General features: G+C 33.0%; 1 protein-coding gene across 4 annotated transcripts in view; it reads right to left on the bottom strand.

Moving 5' to 3' along the window:
• Positions 1–16,224, bottom strand: part of LOC100370432 (acetyl-CoA carboxylase-like) — a 111,417-nt gene that overhangs the window by 89,462 nt on the left and 5,731 nt on the right. For all 4 annotated transcript variants that reach the window (XM_085506621.1, XM_085506618.1, XM_085506620.1 and 1 more), the window contains exon 3: positions 1,707–1,778. In XM_085506621.1, the coding sequence (XP_085362747.1) occupies positions 1,707–1,778 (72 nt within the window). The remainder of the gene's footprint in view (positions 1–1,706; positions 1,779–16,224) is intronic.

Raw genomic sequence — 16,224 nt, 5'->3', positions numbered from 1 at the left:
TAACTCCATGTGTGTGAAATATGGGGTTTTATTTAGTTACATTGTATCATTATGAAAGCATCAAATCAGATGGTGCTATAGAACACACTATGATATTAAAATATTTTCAAAATAGTTTGGATTGACAAAGTGATAATTAGCATGTAACCAGTTAGTAAACTTTGCTATCAAATAGTCACATCAAGTCATACTCCAAGATAATTATATGTTATCATTTCACATATTGCTAGGTATCGTACTGTAAAAAATTACACTTTATAATGGTTCAGTGCATTTAAATATTGCAGAGACAAAAAATCATCTTACCATTAATAATACTCTAAGCTATCTTCTGCAGTCTAAACAGCAACGAAATCATCAGTGATTCATCGTTTATATTTAGAGTGAAAATATTAATGGTCTTGAACCACGCAATGTGAGTACACTGACATTATTAAATACCTCACATACTAGTGTACTGGGATACACACACTGACAAATCCACTGTAATCTCTCCAGGAAGACAACTTTAACCTTTAACCCCAATAAATCATTAAAAGACAGTGCTTGTTGTCTCATTTCTATTCTTCACACACATGTCATTGAAAATGTAGTCAGGTTGACATAATATTATAAATATTTGATTTGTTACACGGTCCAGCTAAAATCTCGTATGATTTGTTTTGAAGTTTTCACTTTTTACATACATACATATATATATTTTGTTGCTATACATAAAAAGTAAGGATGCAATAAACCTTTACTTTGATTTACTTACTGTATTTTTATTACTTTCTGATTTTTTGTAGTTAATAGAACTTTTAAATTTGTAGTTATTTTTAGTTGCTTTATTTTACACTATTTTTGTAGTTACCGGTATTTTTAGTTGCTTTATTTTGCACTATTTTTACCTTACTGTATCCACAGCAGATTACAGTTGCGTAATAAACTATTATTATTATTATTATTATTATTAATATATGGAATTATGGCATGCACTATATTTATGGCAATTTAACCTTTGTCATATCTAATAAACACACATGGTAAATGTTAGGATGTAAACATAACCTAGACAGTTAGCAAAGTAAGTAAGTAATTTTTTTGATCAACAATTTATTTTTCAGTTATTTGCATGCTACTATCATAAACAGACACTATTTGACAACATTACAATGTTTTTTTTTTTTTACTCACAAATGGAATAAAAATAATACAATGTCATGTCAGAATTTAATACTTCTGGTTTTGATGCATAGAAGCCCTGCATGTCTCTTACCTGTCTTAGAATTATGTACACACACATGTATACATGGACACATGAAAACATGGACACATGAAAGCATGGACATATAGCAACATAAAAACATGGAAATATGGACACATGAACACATGAAAATATGGACACATGGAAATCTGAACACATGGAAATATGGATACAGATATATGAACACATGGAAATATGGACACATGGAAATATGAACATAGAAATATGAACACATGGAAATATGAACATAGAAATATGAACACATGGAAATATGGACACATGGAAATATGAACACATGGAAATATGGATTTATAGAAACATGGACAAGTAGAAACATGAAAACATAGACACATGGACAGATGTGAACATAGACAAACATTTACCCAGATGCACCAACATAACAATGGACAACATTAGTGCTGACGATAATAATATAAGCAGTATTTGTGCATTTATTAACCTTTCGGTTTTCTTAGTACTTTGCTTTGTATGGTGATGGTGGTGATGATATGAGGCTGCCATAGGATTGACACTGTTAAATGAAACAGAAATATTACGTTACTTTAGCAATTACTGATTTACAATGAAAGTCAATGCTGTATTAAAGGGCGACAGTCGTCGTGCCGCGTCCTGTTCGATAGGGTAGCGACGTATACAACGCGTGTAAAATACAATGTTTGTTTACATGAAATTCGAACACATGCTGCGCAACGACCACCACTCTTTAAATATACCCCCAAATATAATGGAAGTAAACATTACATCTCAGGCTATTGTCACTATAAATATTTGTTCTGCATTGTGGTACTCCCATGATGCATCTTGTTTATGTGAAAATAGTTTGTCACATAAAGTGAGCTACATCACGGCACTAGTTGAAGGGTTTCAGTGACAGTAGTGATCTTGATATAATTTTCTGTTCCATTATACATTGTAATTATAAAACTAACACCATGACATCACTGGCTTCCCATTTAACATGTTACTATGGATGCAGATAACATTTAGACATATTACAGACTTAATATACATGTATAATACAATGTAAACCCTGTATTACCATGGAGACAATACAAACATTGATCCTTCAACATGTAATGAAAGTGACCATAGTGTTTAGGTACAATTCAAGCTAGTAGGTAATATTGACTTATCTCTCCATGCCTCATCACATATTAACTCAGTGAACTACTGTAAAATACTTTATTTTTGCTATTTCGCTATATACCTTTTTGCTTATATTTTACATTCAACTCGTTAAAAATCAGTGAAAATAAATTCCATACAAAACACCCAAAAAGTTTTTCAGCGAAAATTTATTCCAGTTGAAATAAAGTATTTTACAGTATTTCAGTATTCCCACAAGTACATACATGTAGTCAGGTGCAAACAAATCACTAATACAGGACTATAGAGGGTGCTTGACATACCAGTATAGGGGGGGTTATGAAAATATAACTTGTCACCATGTATATTAGCCTAATTTGTAGGTATAGTAGCGCCCTCGTCGACAAAACGGCATCTGACCTGTGTTGGGTTTGGAGCATCGCGGAGGGCGCAACTCGCACGACTCGTCAGGCTACATGTAAGTTGGCATTATTAATATTTGATACAAATTATAAAAGCATTTATTCACTAATTTGAGATTTACAAATTCTACTACTTAACTAAAGCAGAAATTGAAAATTGAGAAATCTGTGTATCAGTCACATGGTACAAGACTTCTATAAAGTGAGATTTTTGTGTTACACCACAATATAAATGGTTGTAACCCTTAGATTGGTTGCACCTGAGTTAATTTCCACAGCTTTATTGGTACTATGACGATACATACATACATGTATGTGCAAATTAAATGCAAGAAAAATCTGAGCAAATTAAATTCAAGTACACACAATAAAAGCTGAAATAAACAACATTAAAACGTACTTAAAATCATTGAAATTTGAATGTTTTTAAATATAAAAATGCATATCTTCAAATATTTCAGATAATAATAAAATGACCAACATTTTGTAATTATTTGTACTTTCAGATATGTATTTTGTTCCTAATTGATTTATTCCTTTGTGTGTAGCTGAGATAGCTTTGCTGTTAGCAATGCACATTTCCATTAGAGAATTAATGATCAGGGAAAGGTTCACCTGAAGTACCTACATGTGTATGTATAATATCAAAGAAATGGGACTTGCAGTTAAAAAATATAACTTTTTTTCAAAAATCACAAAAATATTCATTAAAATTAGTGAATTAAAGATATCACCACAAAATGAACAAATCTAAGAGGTCTACGCAAGGTACATATACACTAAGTATCAAAGCAATCAGACTTGTGGTTATCAAGAAGAAGTTGAAAACATAAAATGTGAATGACTATGGACAATGATTAATATGGTTAGCTTATTCACTCAATGAAGACGACAGCGGAGCTAATATAAATACCTTGAAATAAATACCCCAGTAGATGCCATTATATTATGACTCAATGCATGAATTAACTGTACATTCACTGTATGTGCCAAAAACACTGAAAGTACCAGCTATCGTGTCATTTTGTCAACAATCAACATTCTAGTTGCAAACTAACATTCTAACATAAATAAAATAACCTAAATTAAAGCCATACCTGTTATATAAATAGACTGAATTTTACTTGTGCTTGCATTTCAAGACTATTACATACATGTCTTACATTAAAATCACTTGTCACTATGTACCGGTATGTTAGCTTGACATGTAGGCATAGTAGCATCAGCTACATGTGTAGTTAGCAGCAATGCAGACTTTTCAATAGTAAAACAATGACACACACACACACAATGCATTTCATTGCATGAGGTATCTATTGTGATTACTTGAATTCAACCTTGGAAGATTACTAGTACATTACATAATCACTAATTAGGTGTATCAGATTGAGGGACTGTGTATAAACCATTTCCATGGGTGTATGGAGTCCTGAAGGCTTCTACAATGCATTCAATGAAGCACAATCAGTGTGCATGGTGAGGAAAGTTAATTAATACCAACACCAAATTATAATTAATTTACTGAAGTATAGGATTTTCTTATTGAAGTGAAAAAAAAAATAATAAAAACAAGTCATTGAAAACGACACAGTCCCCGTTAAGTTCTTATTGTGCTCGTCATATTAAAGCGGAGGGGTTGTCGCAAGTGTGTCCTTGATTGAGTTCCAAGTGGCGTATACAACAGATTGTTTATTTACATCAAAACATGTTTCGTGTCATAGTAATATGGCCAAAATAAAAACAGCCGTTATTCAGCCATCTTTGATCTGATTATGAAACACACTGATATGTATGATGTATGTGCCAAATACGAATGCAAATGGTACATAAATTGTGGAAATATAGTAGACCAAAAAGTCAGATGGCTGTCAATCAGCCATCCTTGACCAGATTTTGAAACAAATTGTCATGGACATGCATCCTAACATGTATAAAGTACATGTATGTGCCAAATTTGAATGAAAACTGACAGAGCACGTCCAAGATACCGCATAAAAAAACAAAAACAAGATGCCTGCCAGTCGACCATCTTTGATCCAATTGCAAAATAAATCGTCATGGACATGTATCCTAACATGTATAATCTATGTACCAAGTTTGAATGCAACTGACAAAGCATGTCCAAAATACAACATTTTCAAAAAACAAGACGGCTGCCAGTTGGCCATTTTGAATCGAATCGCTAAACCACTGCATGTGCATATGTCCCACATAAGGTACTAGGCACATGCAAAGAATGAACAGAATCGGTCCACAGGATTCTGAAATATGACGTTGGATAGACTGACGCACGGACAGACGGACACACGGACGGTCGGACGAACAGACTCAGGAACTCACGGACGGTCGGGGACATGTATCCTAACATGTATGATCTATGTACTAAATTTGAATGAAAACTGACAAAGCATGTCCAAAATACGACATTTTCAAAAAGCAAGATGGCTGCCAGTCGGCCATCTTTGATCCAATTGTGAAATAAATCATCATGGACATGTATCCTAACATGAATAATCTATGTACTAAGTTTGAATGAAAACTGACAAAGCATGTCCAAAATACAACATTTTAAAAAAACAAGATGGCTGGCAGTCGTCCATTTTGAATCGAATCGCTAAACCACTGCATGTGCATATGTCCCACATAAGGTACTAGGCACATGCAAAGAATGAACAGAATCGGTCCACAGGATTCTGAAATATAACGTTGGATAGACTGACACACAGACGGTCGAACGGACAGACTCAGGAACTCACAGACGGTCGGGGACATGTATCCTAACATGTATGATCTATGTACTAAATTTGAATGAAAACTGACAAAGCATGTCCAAAATACGACATTTTCAAAAAACAAGATGGCTGCCAGTCAGCCATCTTTGATCCAATTGTGAAATAAATCATCATGAACATGTATCCTAACATGTATAATCTATGTACTAAGTTTGAATGAAAACTGACAAAGCATGTCCAAAATACAACATTTTCAAAAAACAAGATGGCTGCCAGTTGGCCATTTTGAATCGAATCGCTAAACCACTTCATGTGCATATGTCCCACATAAAGTACTAGGCACATGCAAAGAATGAACGGAATCGATCCAAAGGATTCTGAGATACGACTCCGGACGGACAGAGACCGAATTATAAGTCCCCGTTTTCGGACTTTGTCCGAACGGGGACTAATAAGCACAAACATATTTGCCATTGAAAGATACCCATATAAACTCTGCTACTATTTACAATTGTCAATTATATAATGTATTGTTGTCATAGAAACACATGGAATAAATATTTAAATCTGACAGATTTACTTCTTTTAAAGTGTATCTCTCATTTATCTTGTTCATCATAACAATTACCAACTAAGCAAAATTTTGTCAAACTAAATCAGAGAAAAGTATTTAAGGTAAATGTAACTGTCAATGAAATACATTCATAATAATATTTTGGCTGATAGTTTTGAGGAAATAAATGAGCAAATACCGGTATACTGGCTTCATGAACATATATGGATGAAAAATATGAAGCAATCTCAATAGAAAGCTAACCAACATTACTAAACAACATAAAGTAAGCAAATAACACCGAATAAACGGCAAGGTAAAGACAGACTTGACTTGCCGAAGTGCCCGGGTGTCGATCATAAAAAGTGAGGATAGCTGCTAGAATTCGCCATTCTGTTTCAAATTTTGAGCATAAACAAATATTATACAGTACAAAGATTGCTGCCGCTGCCCCGCGCGTTAGGTATTTCCCCTTGTTCGCCCCTGAGCTTGCCCGGACAGTCCCATGCGTGTCCGCGCATTAATCAGTAGGACTGCAATCTCATGGATGGTTTTGCTGGGAATTAAGAAAGGTCACTGCATATATAAATTATTTAAACTACCAGTAAAAACCAATGTATGAATACAGACAAGTGAATTTAAATAAAGGATGTCACTGCACAGAGTCTACTATAAAACATGTCTTTTTCACGAGCATGTCTTTTTAGCGAATTTAGCAAGAGAACTAATTCGCTAATTTAAGATGTCGCTAATGACTTCATTATAAATTCAAAATGGTGGCCAAACAACGTCTTTTTCTCCACACACACACTTCGTAAACAACACAAAAAACGTAATAATCTGGAGCGCTTCGGCCTTATTACACTTGACAGTTTTTCTTTGTTTTTATGGAGGTGATAACTGTGCATATGTTTTGGCATGCCACAGACAAGTATTGTGAAAACAGGAAATCAACAAAGACAACAGAGATTCGCTAAATCAACATTACGCTATTACGTCATTTTGCCACAATTCGCTTTTTCAACATGTTTTACAGTATTTAAACAACAATACATTGTCTTAGTACTGGTATATTACATTGTGTCTAATATATGTGTGTATGAACGTCATATTTCAACATGGCATACAGTATTTAAACAACAATACATTGTCTTAGTACTGGTATATTACATTGTGTCTAATATATGTGTGTATGAACGTCACATTTCAACATGTTTTACAGTATTTAAACAACAATACATTGTCTTAGTACTGGTATATTACATTGTGTCTAATATATGTGTGTATGAACGTCACATTTCAACATGGCATACAGTATTTAAACAACAATACATTGTCTTAGTACTGGTATATTACATTGTGTCTAATATATGTGTGTATGAACGTCACATTTCAACATGTTTTACAGTATTTAAACAACAATACATTGTCTTAGTACTGGTATATTACATTGTGTCTAATATATGTGTGTATGAACGTCACATTTCAACATGTTTTACAGTATTTAAACAACAATACATTGTCTTAGTACTGGTATATTACATTGTGTCTAATATATGTGTATATGAACGTCACATTTCAACATGTTTTACAGTATTTAAACAACAATACATTGTCTTAGTACTGGTATATTACATTGTGTCTAATATATGTGTGTATGAACGTCACATTTCAACATGTTTTACAGTATTTAAACAACAATACATTGTCTTAGTACTGGTATATTACATTGTGTCTAATATATGTGTGTATGAACGTCACATTTCAACATGGCATACAGTATTTAAACAACAATACATTGTCTTAGTACTGGTATATTACATTGTGTCTAATATATGTGTGTATGAACGTCACATTTCAACATGTTTTACAGTATTTAAACAACAATACATTGTCTTAGTACTGGTATATTACATTGTGTCTAATATATGTGTGTATGAACGTCACATTTCAACATGTTTTACAGTATTTAAACAACAATACATTGTCTTAGTACTGGTATATTACATTGTGTCTAATATATGTGTATATGAACGTCACATTTCAACATGTTTTACAGTATTTAAACAACAATACATTGTCTTAGTACTGGTATATTACATTGTGTCTAATATATGTGTGTATGAACGTCACATTTCAACATGTTTTACAGTATTTAAACAACAATACATTGTCTTAGTACTGGTATATTACATTGTGTCTAATATATGTGTGTATGAACGTCACATTTCAACATGGCATACAGTATTTAAACAACAATACATTGTTTTAGTACTGGTATATTACATTGTGTCTAATATATGTGTGTATGAACGTCACATTTCAACATGTTTTACAGTATTTAAACAACAATACATTGTCTTAGTACTGGTATATTACATTGTGTCTAATATATGTGTGTATGAACGTCACATTTCAACATGTTTTACAGTATTTAAACAACAATACATTGTCTTAGTACTGGTATATTACATTGTGTCTAATATATGTGTGTATGAACGTCACATTTCAACATGTTTTATAGTATTTAAACAACAATACATTGTCTTAGTACTGGTATATTACATTGTGTCTAATATATGTGTGTATGAACGTCACATTTCAACATGGCATACAGTATTTAAACAACAATACATTGTTTTAGTACTGGTATATTACATTGTGTCTAATATATGTGTGTATGAACGTCACATTTCAACATGTTTTAAAGTATTTAAACAACAATACATTGTCTTAGTACTGGTATATTACATTGTGTCTAATATATGTGTGTATGAACGTCACATTTCAACATGTTTTACAGTATTTAAACAACAATACATTGTCTTAGTACTGGTATATTACATTGTGTCTAATATATGTGTGTATGAACGTCACATTTCAACATGTTTTATAGTATTTAAACAACAATACATTGTCTTAGTACTGGTATATTACATTGTGTCTAATATATGTGTGTATGAACGTCACATTTCAACATGTTTTACAGTATTTAAACAACAATACATTGTCTTAGTACTGGTATATTACATTGTGTCTAATATATGTGTGTATGAACGTCACATTTCAACATGTTTTACAGTATTTAAACAACAATACATTGTCTTAGTACTGGTATATTACATTGTGTCTAATATATGTGTGTATGAACGTCACATTTCAACATGTTTTACAGTATTTAAACAACAATACATTGTCTTAGTACTGGTATATTACATTGTGTCTTATATATGTGTGTATGAACGTCACATTTCAACATGTTTTACAGTATTTAAACAACAATACATTGTCTTAGTACTGGTATATTACATTGTGTCTAATATATGTGTGTATGAACGTCACATTTCAACATGTTTTACAGTATTTAAACAACAATACATTGTCTTAGTACTGGTATATTACATTGTGTCTAATATATGTGTGTATGAACGTCACATTTCAACATGTTTTACAGTATTTAAACAACAATACATTGTCTTAGTACTGGTATATTACATTGTGTCTAATATATGTGTGTATGAACGTCACATTTCAACATGGCATACAGTATTTAAACAACAATACATTGTCTTAGTACTGGTATATTACATTGTGTCTAATATATGTGTGTATGAACGTCACATTTCAACATGTTTTACAGTATTTAAACAACAATACATTGTCTTAGTACTGGTATATTACATTGTGTCTAATATATGTGTGTATGAACGTCACATTTCAACATGTTTTACAGTATTTAAACAACAATACATTGTCTTAGTACTGGTATATTACATTGTGTCTAATATATGTGTATATGAACGTCACATTTCAACATGTTTTACAGTATTTAAACAACAATACATTGTCTTAGTACTGGTATATTACATTGTGTCTAATATATGTGTGTATGAACGTCACATTTCAACATGTTTTACAGTATTTAAACAACAATACATTGTCTTAGTACTGGTATATTACATTGTGTCTAATATATGTGTGTATGAACGTCACATTTCAACATGGCATACAGTATTTAAACAACAATACATTGTTTTAGTACTGGTATATTACATTGTGTCTAATATATGTGTGTATGAACGTCACATTTCAACATGTTTTACAGTATTTAAACAACAATACATTGTCTTAGTACTGGTATATTACATTGTGTCTAATATATGTGTGTATGAACGTCACATTTCAACATGTTTTACAGTATTTAAACAACAATACATTGTCTTAGTACTGGTATATTACATTGTGTCTAATATATGTGTGTATGAACGTCACATTTCAACATGTTTTATAGTATTTAAACAACAATACATTGTCTTAGTACTGGTATATTACATTGTGTCTAATATATGTGTGTATGAACGTCACATTTCAACATGTTTTACAGTATTTAAACAACAATACATTGTCTTAGTACTGGTATATTACATTGTGTCTAATATATGTGTGTATGAACGTCACATTTCAACATGTTTTACAGTATTTAAACAACAATACATTGTCTTAGTACTGGTATATTACATTGTGTCTAATATATGTGTGTATGAACGTCACATTTCAACATGTTTTACAGTATTTAAACAACAATACATTGTCTTAGTACTGGTATATTACATTGTGTCTTATATATGTGTGTATGAACGTCACATTTCAACATGTTTTACAGTATTTAAACAACAATACATTGTCTTAGTACTGGTATATTACATTGTGTCTAATATATGTGTGTATGAACGTCACATTTCAACATGTTTTACAGTATTTAAACAACAATACATTGTCTTAGTACTGGTATATTACATTGTGTCTAATATATGTGTGTATGAACGTCACATTTCAACATGTTTTACAGTATTTAAACAACAATACATTGTCTTAGTACTGGTATATTACATTGTGTCTAATATATGTGTGTATGAACGTCACATTTCAACATGTTTTACAGTATTTAAACAACAATACATTGTCTTAGTACTGGTATATTACATTGTGTCTAATATATGTGTGTATGAACGTCACATTTCAACATGTTTTACAGTATTTAAACAACAATACATTGTCTTAGTACTGGTATATTACATTGTGTCTAATATACGTGTGTATGAACGTCACATTTCAACATGTTTTACAGTATTTAAACAACAATACATTGTCTTAGTACTGGTATATTACATTGTGTCTAATATATGTGTGTATGAACGTCACATTTCAACATGTTTTACAGTATTTAAACAACAATACATTGTCTTAGTACTGGTATATTACATTGTGTCTAATATATGTGTGTATGAACGTCACATTTCAACATGTTTTACAGTATTTAAACAACAATACATTGTCTTAGTACTGGTATATTACATTGTGTCTAATATATGTGTGTATGAACGTCACATTTCAACATGTTTTACAGTATTTAAACAACAATACATTGTCTTAGTACTGGTATATTACATTGTGTCTAATATATGTGTATATGAACGTCACATTTCAACATGTTTTACAGTATTTAAACAACAATACATTGTCTTAGTACTGGTATATTACATTGTGTCTAATATATGTGTGTATGAACGTCACATTTCAACATGTTTTACAGTATTTAAACAACAATACATTGTCTTAGTACTGGTATATTACATTGTGTCTAATATATGTGTGTATGAACGTCACATTTCAACATGGCATACGCAGACAAGTAATGTAAACTATAGACTAAATACAGTGGCCCCTCGCTAAGTCGCGGGTGTTGGGATCCAAGCAAAAACCGCGACTTATCGAGGGCCGCGACTTACCGAGGGACGTCGTGAAAGAGGGAGGTCGTGCATTGAAAAACATATAAAAAGCACATATAAACCCTCGGTTTAGTTAATTGATGTATCATCACATGTGTCAGGCAGTATTCGAATAAAATCATGATTATGTTTGCTGTAAACATTGCGTTGATTATTTTGTTTGTGTCTGATATTATGTGGGCCGCTTGCTGTTGCTTGCGACTTCGACGGTAACAGCTTCCAAAATAAACCAGTTTCATCGCAATTATAAACATGTTCGTCAAAATAACCACCTTCATAGATAATTTTTCTCAGTTTTTCGGGAAAAGTTCCGACAGCGTCAATGTTCCCAGATCGAGCTTCGCCTTGGATTGAGAACAGGCTGTATAGCTTTTGCTTTGACATGCTGCTGAATTGAGAAATAGAGATCAGAATTCTATGAATTCAACTCATTGTAGCGAGTTTTTGTAGAGGTATACCAAAATGTGACCGGCCAAGAAGTACGTACGGTCACTACTCGACACCCCTGTTGACACCTTGAGTAAGGCCGCCGTCACCCATTGCATCTCAGCAATTGACGGACAGTGGGTGTTAAGTTGTCTCTTTAATGGTTAGTTAAAAACACTATGCCACGAAACATTAGTCTTTGTACTTTGCTGTCAAAACACAATAGAAATTTTGGGAGCCATCCAAGTACCCGCGACTTAGCCGAATCGCGACTTACCGAGGCGCGACTTAGCGAGGGGCCACTGTATATTTCATGAAGTTAATCATTCTCTCAATGTCAATTAATATCAGTAAACCCCTTTAATTTCACAACAGAATAATTTTCACAATTTCATGGTCAGGAAAGTCAGAAAACACATATAGGTAAAAATGTACGTTCGTGAAAAATGCGTCAATCTCACAAAATCATGCTTTTAAAACTGCACCAGGGATGGACATACCAAACAACCCTTATACTCTAGAGAAATTAACAAATTTAATCATTACAATTAATTGGTACAGGTACTTTTTCTTGGAAGGTTGGTTATCTTGCTCTACCAGGACACCCTCTAGTGGTGAAAAAGAGAAACATGCCAAGCAATTTTTCAATGTGTCAAGTCTAACATTGCTTATTTTGGTGTTCCTTATGACACGTGTTCAAAATAGTAACAGTAACTTATGAAGGACATGTCAGAATATGAAAATATGTCTATTATACACAAGACAACAACACAAATAGCTAGTTTCTCGTTTCTGTGCGCATCATTTTGAACTACTGTAGAATACTTTATTTTCGCTTGGAATTTATTTTCGCTATTTTCGCTGAAGGGATGATTCCGTGAAAATAAAATCCAGCGAATATACTTTTTTTCCTATATTTCACATTAAACTCATGAAAAATCAGTGAAAATAAATTCCAAGCAAAGCGCCCAAACAGCCTTTTCAGCCAAAATTAATTCCAGCGAAAATAAAGTATTTCACAGTATGCGCCTTGAACGTTTTTTTCTTTCTAAAGCATTCCAAAATGCGCTTGTATTCGCACTTGTCTCAAATTTCACCTATTTTAGCTCAGTATTCAGAAAAAAAAAAAAAATCGCCTTGCTGCCTCATTTTAAAATTTCCATGAAATGAGAAACAGAGAATTTTTTCCTGGCCTAAGTGTTACCATTCTTGCTGCTTACTGACATAATAACATAAAATGTTGTCATGCATTGTATATGACAAAGTATTTTATTTGTCAAGTGCTTTTAAATAACAAAATACATTTTTGTATGAGAATTTTTACTACCTCTGCATGTATTGTTCAAAAACCAATGCAGTATGTTTACCCTTCAGTTATAGCAATGTTACTTTTAGACAAGTGTTTGGCGTCTGCTTTTAAATTAGGAACAGCTCTATGTGGTTTCTACCTATAAATAGACAGGTGTGTTGTGAAAGATACCATTATTTTGAGATGTGAATCACTACAGCCTTTTATAAATTGTTTGTTATGGACAGTGTCATATCTGTGTTTTTTTATACATATACAATAAGAAAAACAAACAGTTCCTGTCTTTATTCTCGCTATTACAATTTCATTTTGAAATTTCTAAAAACTGTTTTTCCTATACATACAGGACATGTCAAATTAAATATTTTAAATAAATTTCAGTGTGAAAAACAACTTAAGAGGCCAGATACACAATATTTTTACTATTTTTATTGGACATATGGTATTGATTCACTGGTCTATTGTTGGCATTTGCAACCAGACAAAAATATTGTTGGTTCCACACTCGGAAAGCAACATTGCAAACTGACTAGTTAATTGGTTCCCTAACGCACTGCATTGGTATTTTAACGTTATGTGCAGCGGTAGTCACTGGTTGCGTAATTTGTTAACCAATTGGTTCTCTAATGCACTGCATTGGTGTTCAAACGATACGTGCAGCGGTAGTAAATGGTTGCGTAATTTGTTAACCAATCAGTAATTCAGTTATTCGTCTTCACATTTAATTAACATAAGCATTGGTAAACATGACACAAGGAATGAAAAGACAGGGAAAAAATAAAAATAGAATAGAAAATAATAAGAATTGAAATGATACCAGGAAAATGTACACCTCTTTGAACAACAACAATGTCTTTTTCTGAAAGTGAAAAACAACAAAAATCATCATTGTATGTAGTCATGACTACCATGACATATTATCAAATGTTCTTTTTTAAACAATTGCAGAAGGGGTCATTAACATGTTCCTGGATTAATATCCACATTTGGAGACTGCTAAAACGGATAATACAGATGAACATAAACTAGATACAGAAAGAACAAATGTATATTATTATAGAAATCTAAGAATACAGTGTATGGCTTGAATCTGGAAATAAATAAATTAATAATTAATTAATGTCAATGAGATTACACGAATTACTAATTTTATTCCAACCAAGAGTAAGATTCATTACAAGCAATAGATATGATAATTGGCGATCCGCTTCGCTAGGATTGCCCTTATAATCACTTTTGTGGGTTTGTGTGTGTGTGTGTGTGTGTGTGTGTGTGTGTGTGTGTGTGTGTGTCTGTGTGTGTACATTTCCAGTGTTTTCACGTATGATTTCTTCTGTGATTTTTTTGGCTTGGCCGATTTCTTTCAAACTTGGCAGGTAGGTCACACCTCCACCCTAGTTATAAGGAAAAATCTGTAAAAAAATTTTGGCCCACCGTTGCCATAGCAACAGCCAAAAAACTGATTTTTGGATAGCTTCGCGCCAAATGTATCTCCTCCTACAAATTTGGGATAAAACACTTCAGACATAGCTCATTCTACTCAGCTTGAGTGTGGGCACAAAGTTACCATTTGAATTTTTGATATCTGTTTTCATTACCGAGAAATTTGACCCCAAAGTTGGGGTAACTTTTCACCAGCAACGGCTCGGCTCGTTTTGTTCATACTTCACAGGTAGGTCGTGTCGTCACTAATTGGAAAAAAATCCTGGCCCACCACTGCCATTGCAACATCCAAAAACTGATTTTTGAATATTTTCGCCCAAATGTATTACCTCCTACCAGTTTTGTACACAGTCAGCTGGCATCGGTGTCGCTGGGTGTATATGATAAAGGGAAGTTGTGCAACCAAATTTGCAGAGTTCGCAGTTTTTCGCCAATAAAAAAATAACTAAGGCAACAACTCACGGTTTTTCAGCATTTTTGTAATAAAGACATTATTCTCTATCAATAGTCCGCCCAAAACAGGAACATTTCTACTAATTCTTGTGTTTTTTCCACGTTTTTCGAAAAACCTGCAATTAGGCTGCGAAAGTAGAACATTCCGGAGGGGGCGAAACGGAAGAGCCAAATTTAACGCGTAAAAATAGAACGCGTATTTATGCGGTCGTTGCCAAAGAGCCCCGCGTCCATCGCAGTACTGTCAGTCACGAAAATTGATGAATAAATGAATACACATAAAATATGAATCACGGGCTAATTCAATGGTCACCGAACACTCCACTACTAAACAATCTGTGGCAAGATAGTAGCGTACTGTATATTTGACCCAGATTTGACAAGCGTGGTACAGTTTTTTGCGCGTGTCCGTAATAACGCGCACAAAAGATTTGGGACGGAGTCTTTTATTTGCTGGCATTCTTGACTTTTGACACCAAATTTATCTCCTCCTACAAATTTGGGATAAAACACTTCAGACATAGCTCATTCTACTCAGCTTGAGTGTGGGTACAAAGTTACTATTTGAATTTTTGATATCTTTTTTCATTACCGAGAAATTTGACCCCCAAAGTTGGGGTAACTTTTCACCAGCAACGGCTTTTAACTCCTCTGTGTGTTTTTTTGGTTCGGCTGATTTTGTTCATACTTGGCAGGCAAGTTACGCCTACACTATAGAAAGGTGAACAAATTTGAAAATCTGTT

Source organism: Saccoglossus kowalevskii, chromosome 12, assembly GCF_978046115.1.
Source record: "Saccoglossus kowalevskii chromosome 12, keSacKowa6.1, whole genome shotgun sequence".
NCBI lineage: Eukaryota > Metazoa > Hemichordata > Enteropneusta > Harrimaniidae > Saccoglossus > Saccoglossus kowalevskii.
Note: the sequence above shows the minus strand (reverse complement) of the source record. Positions and strands in the feature narration are given on the sequence as shown.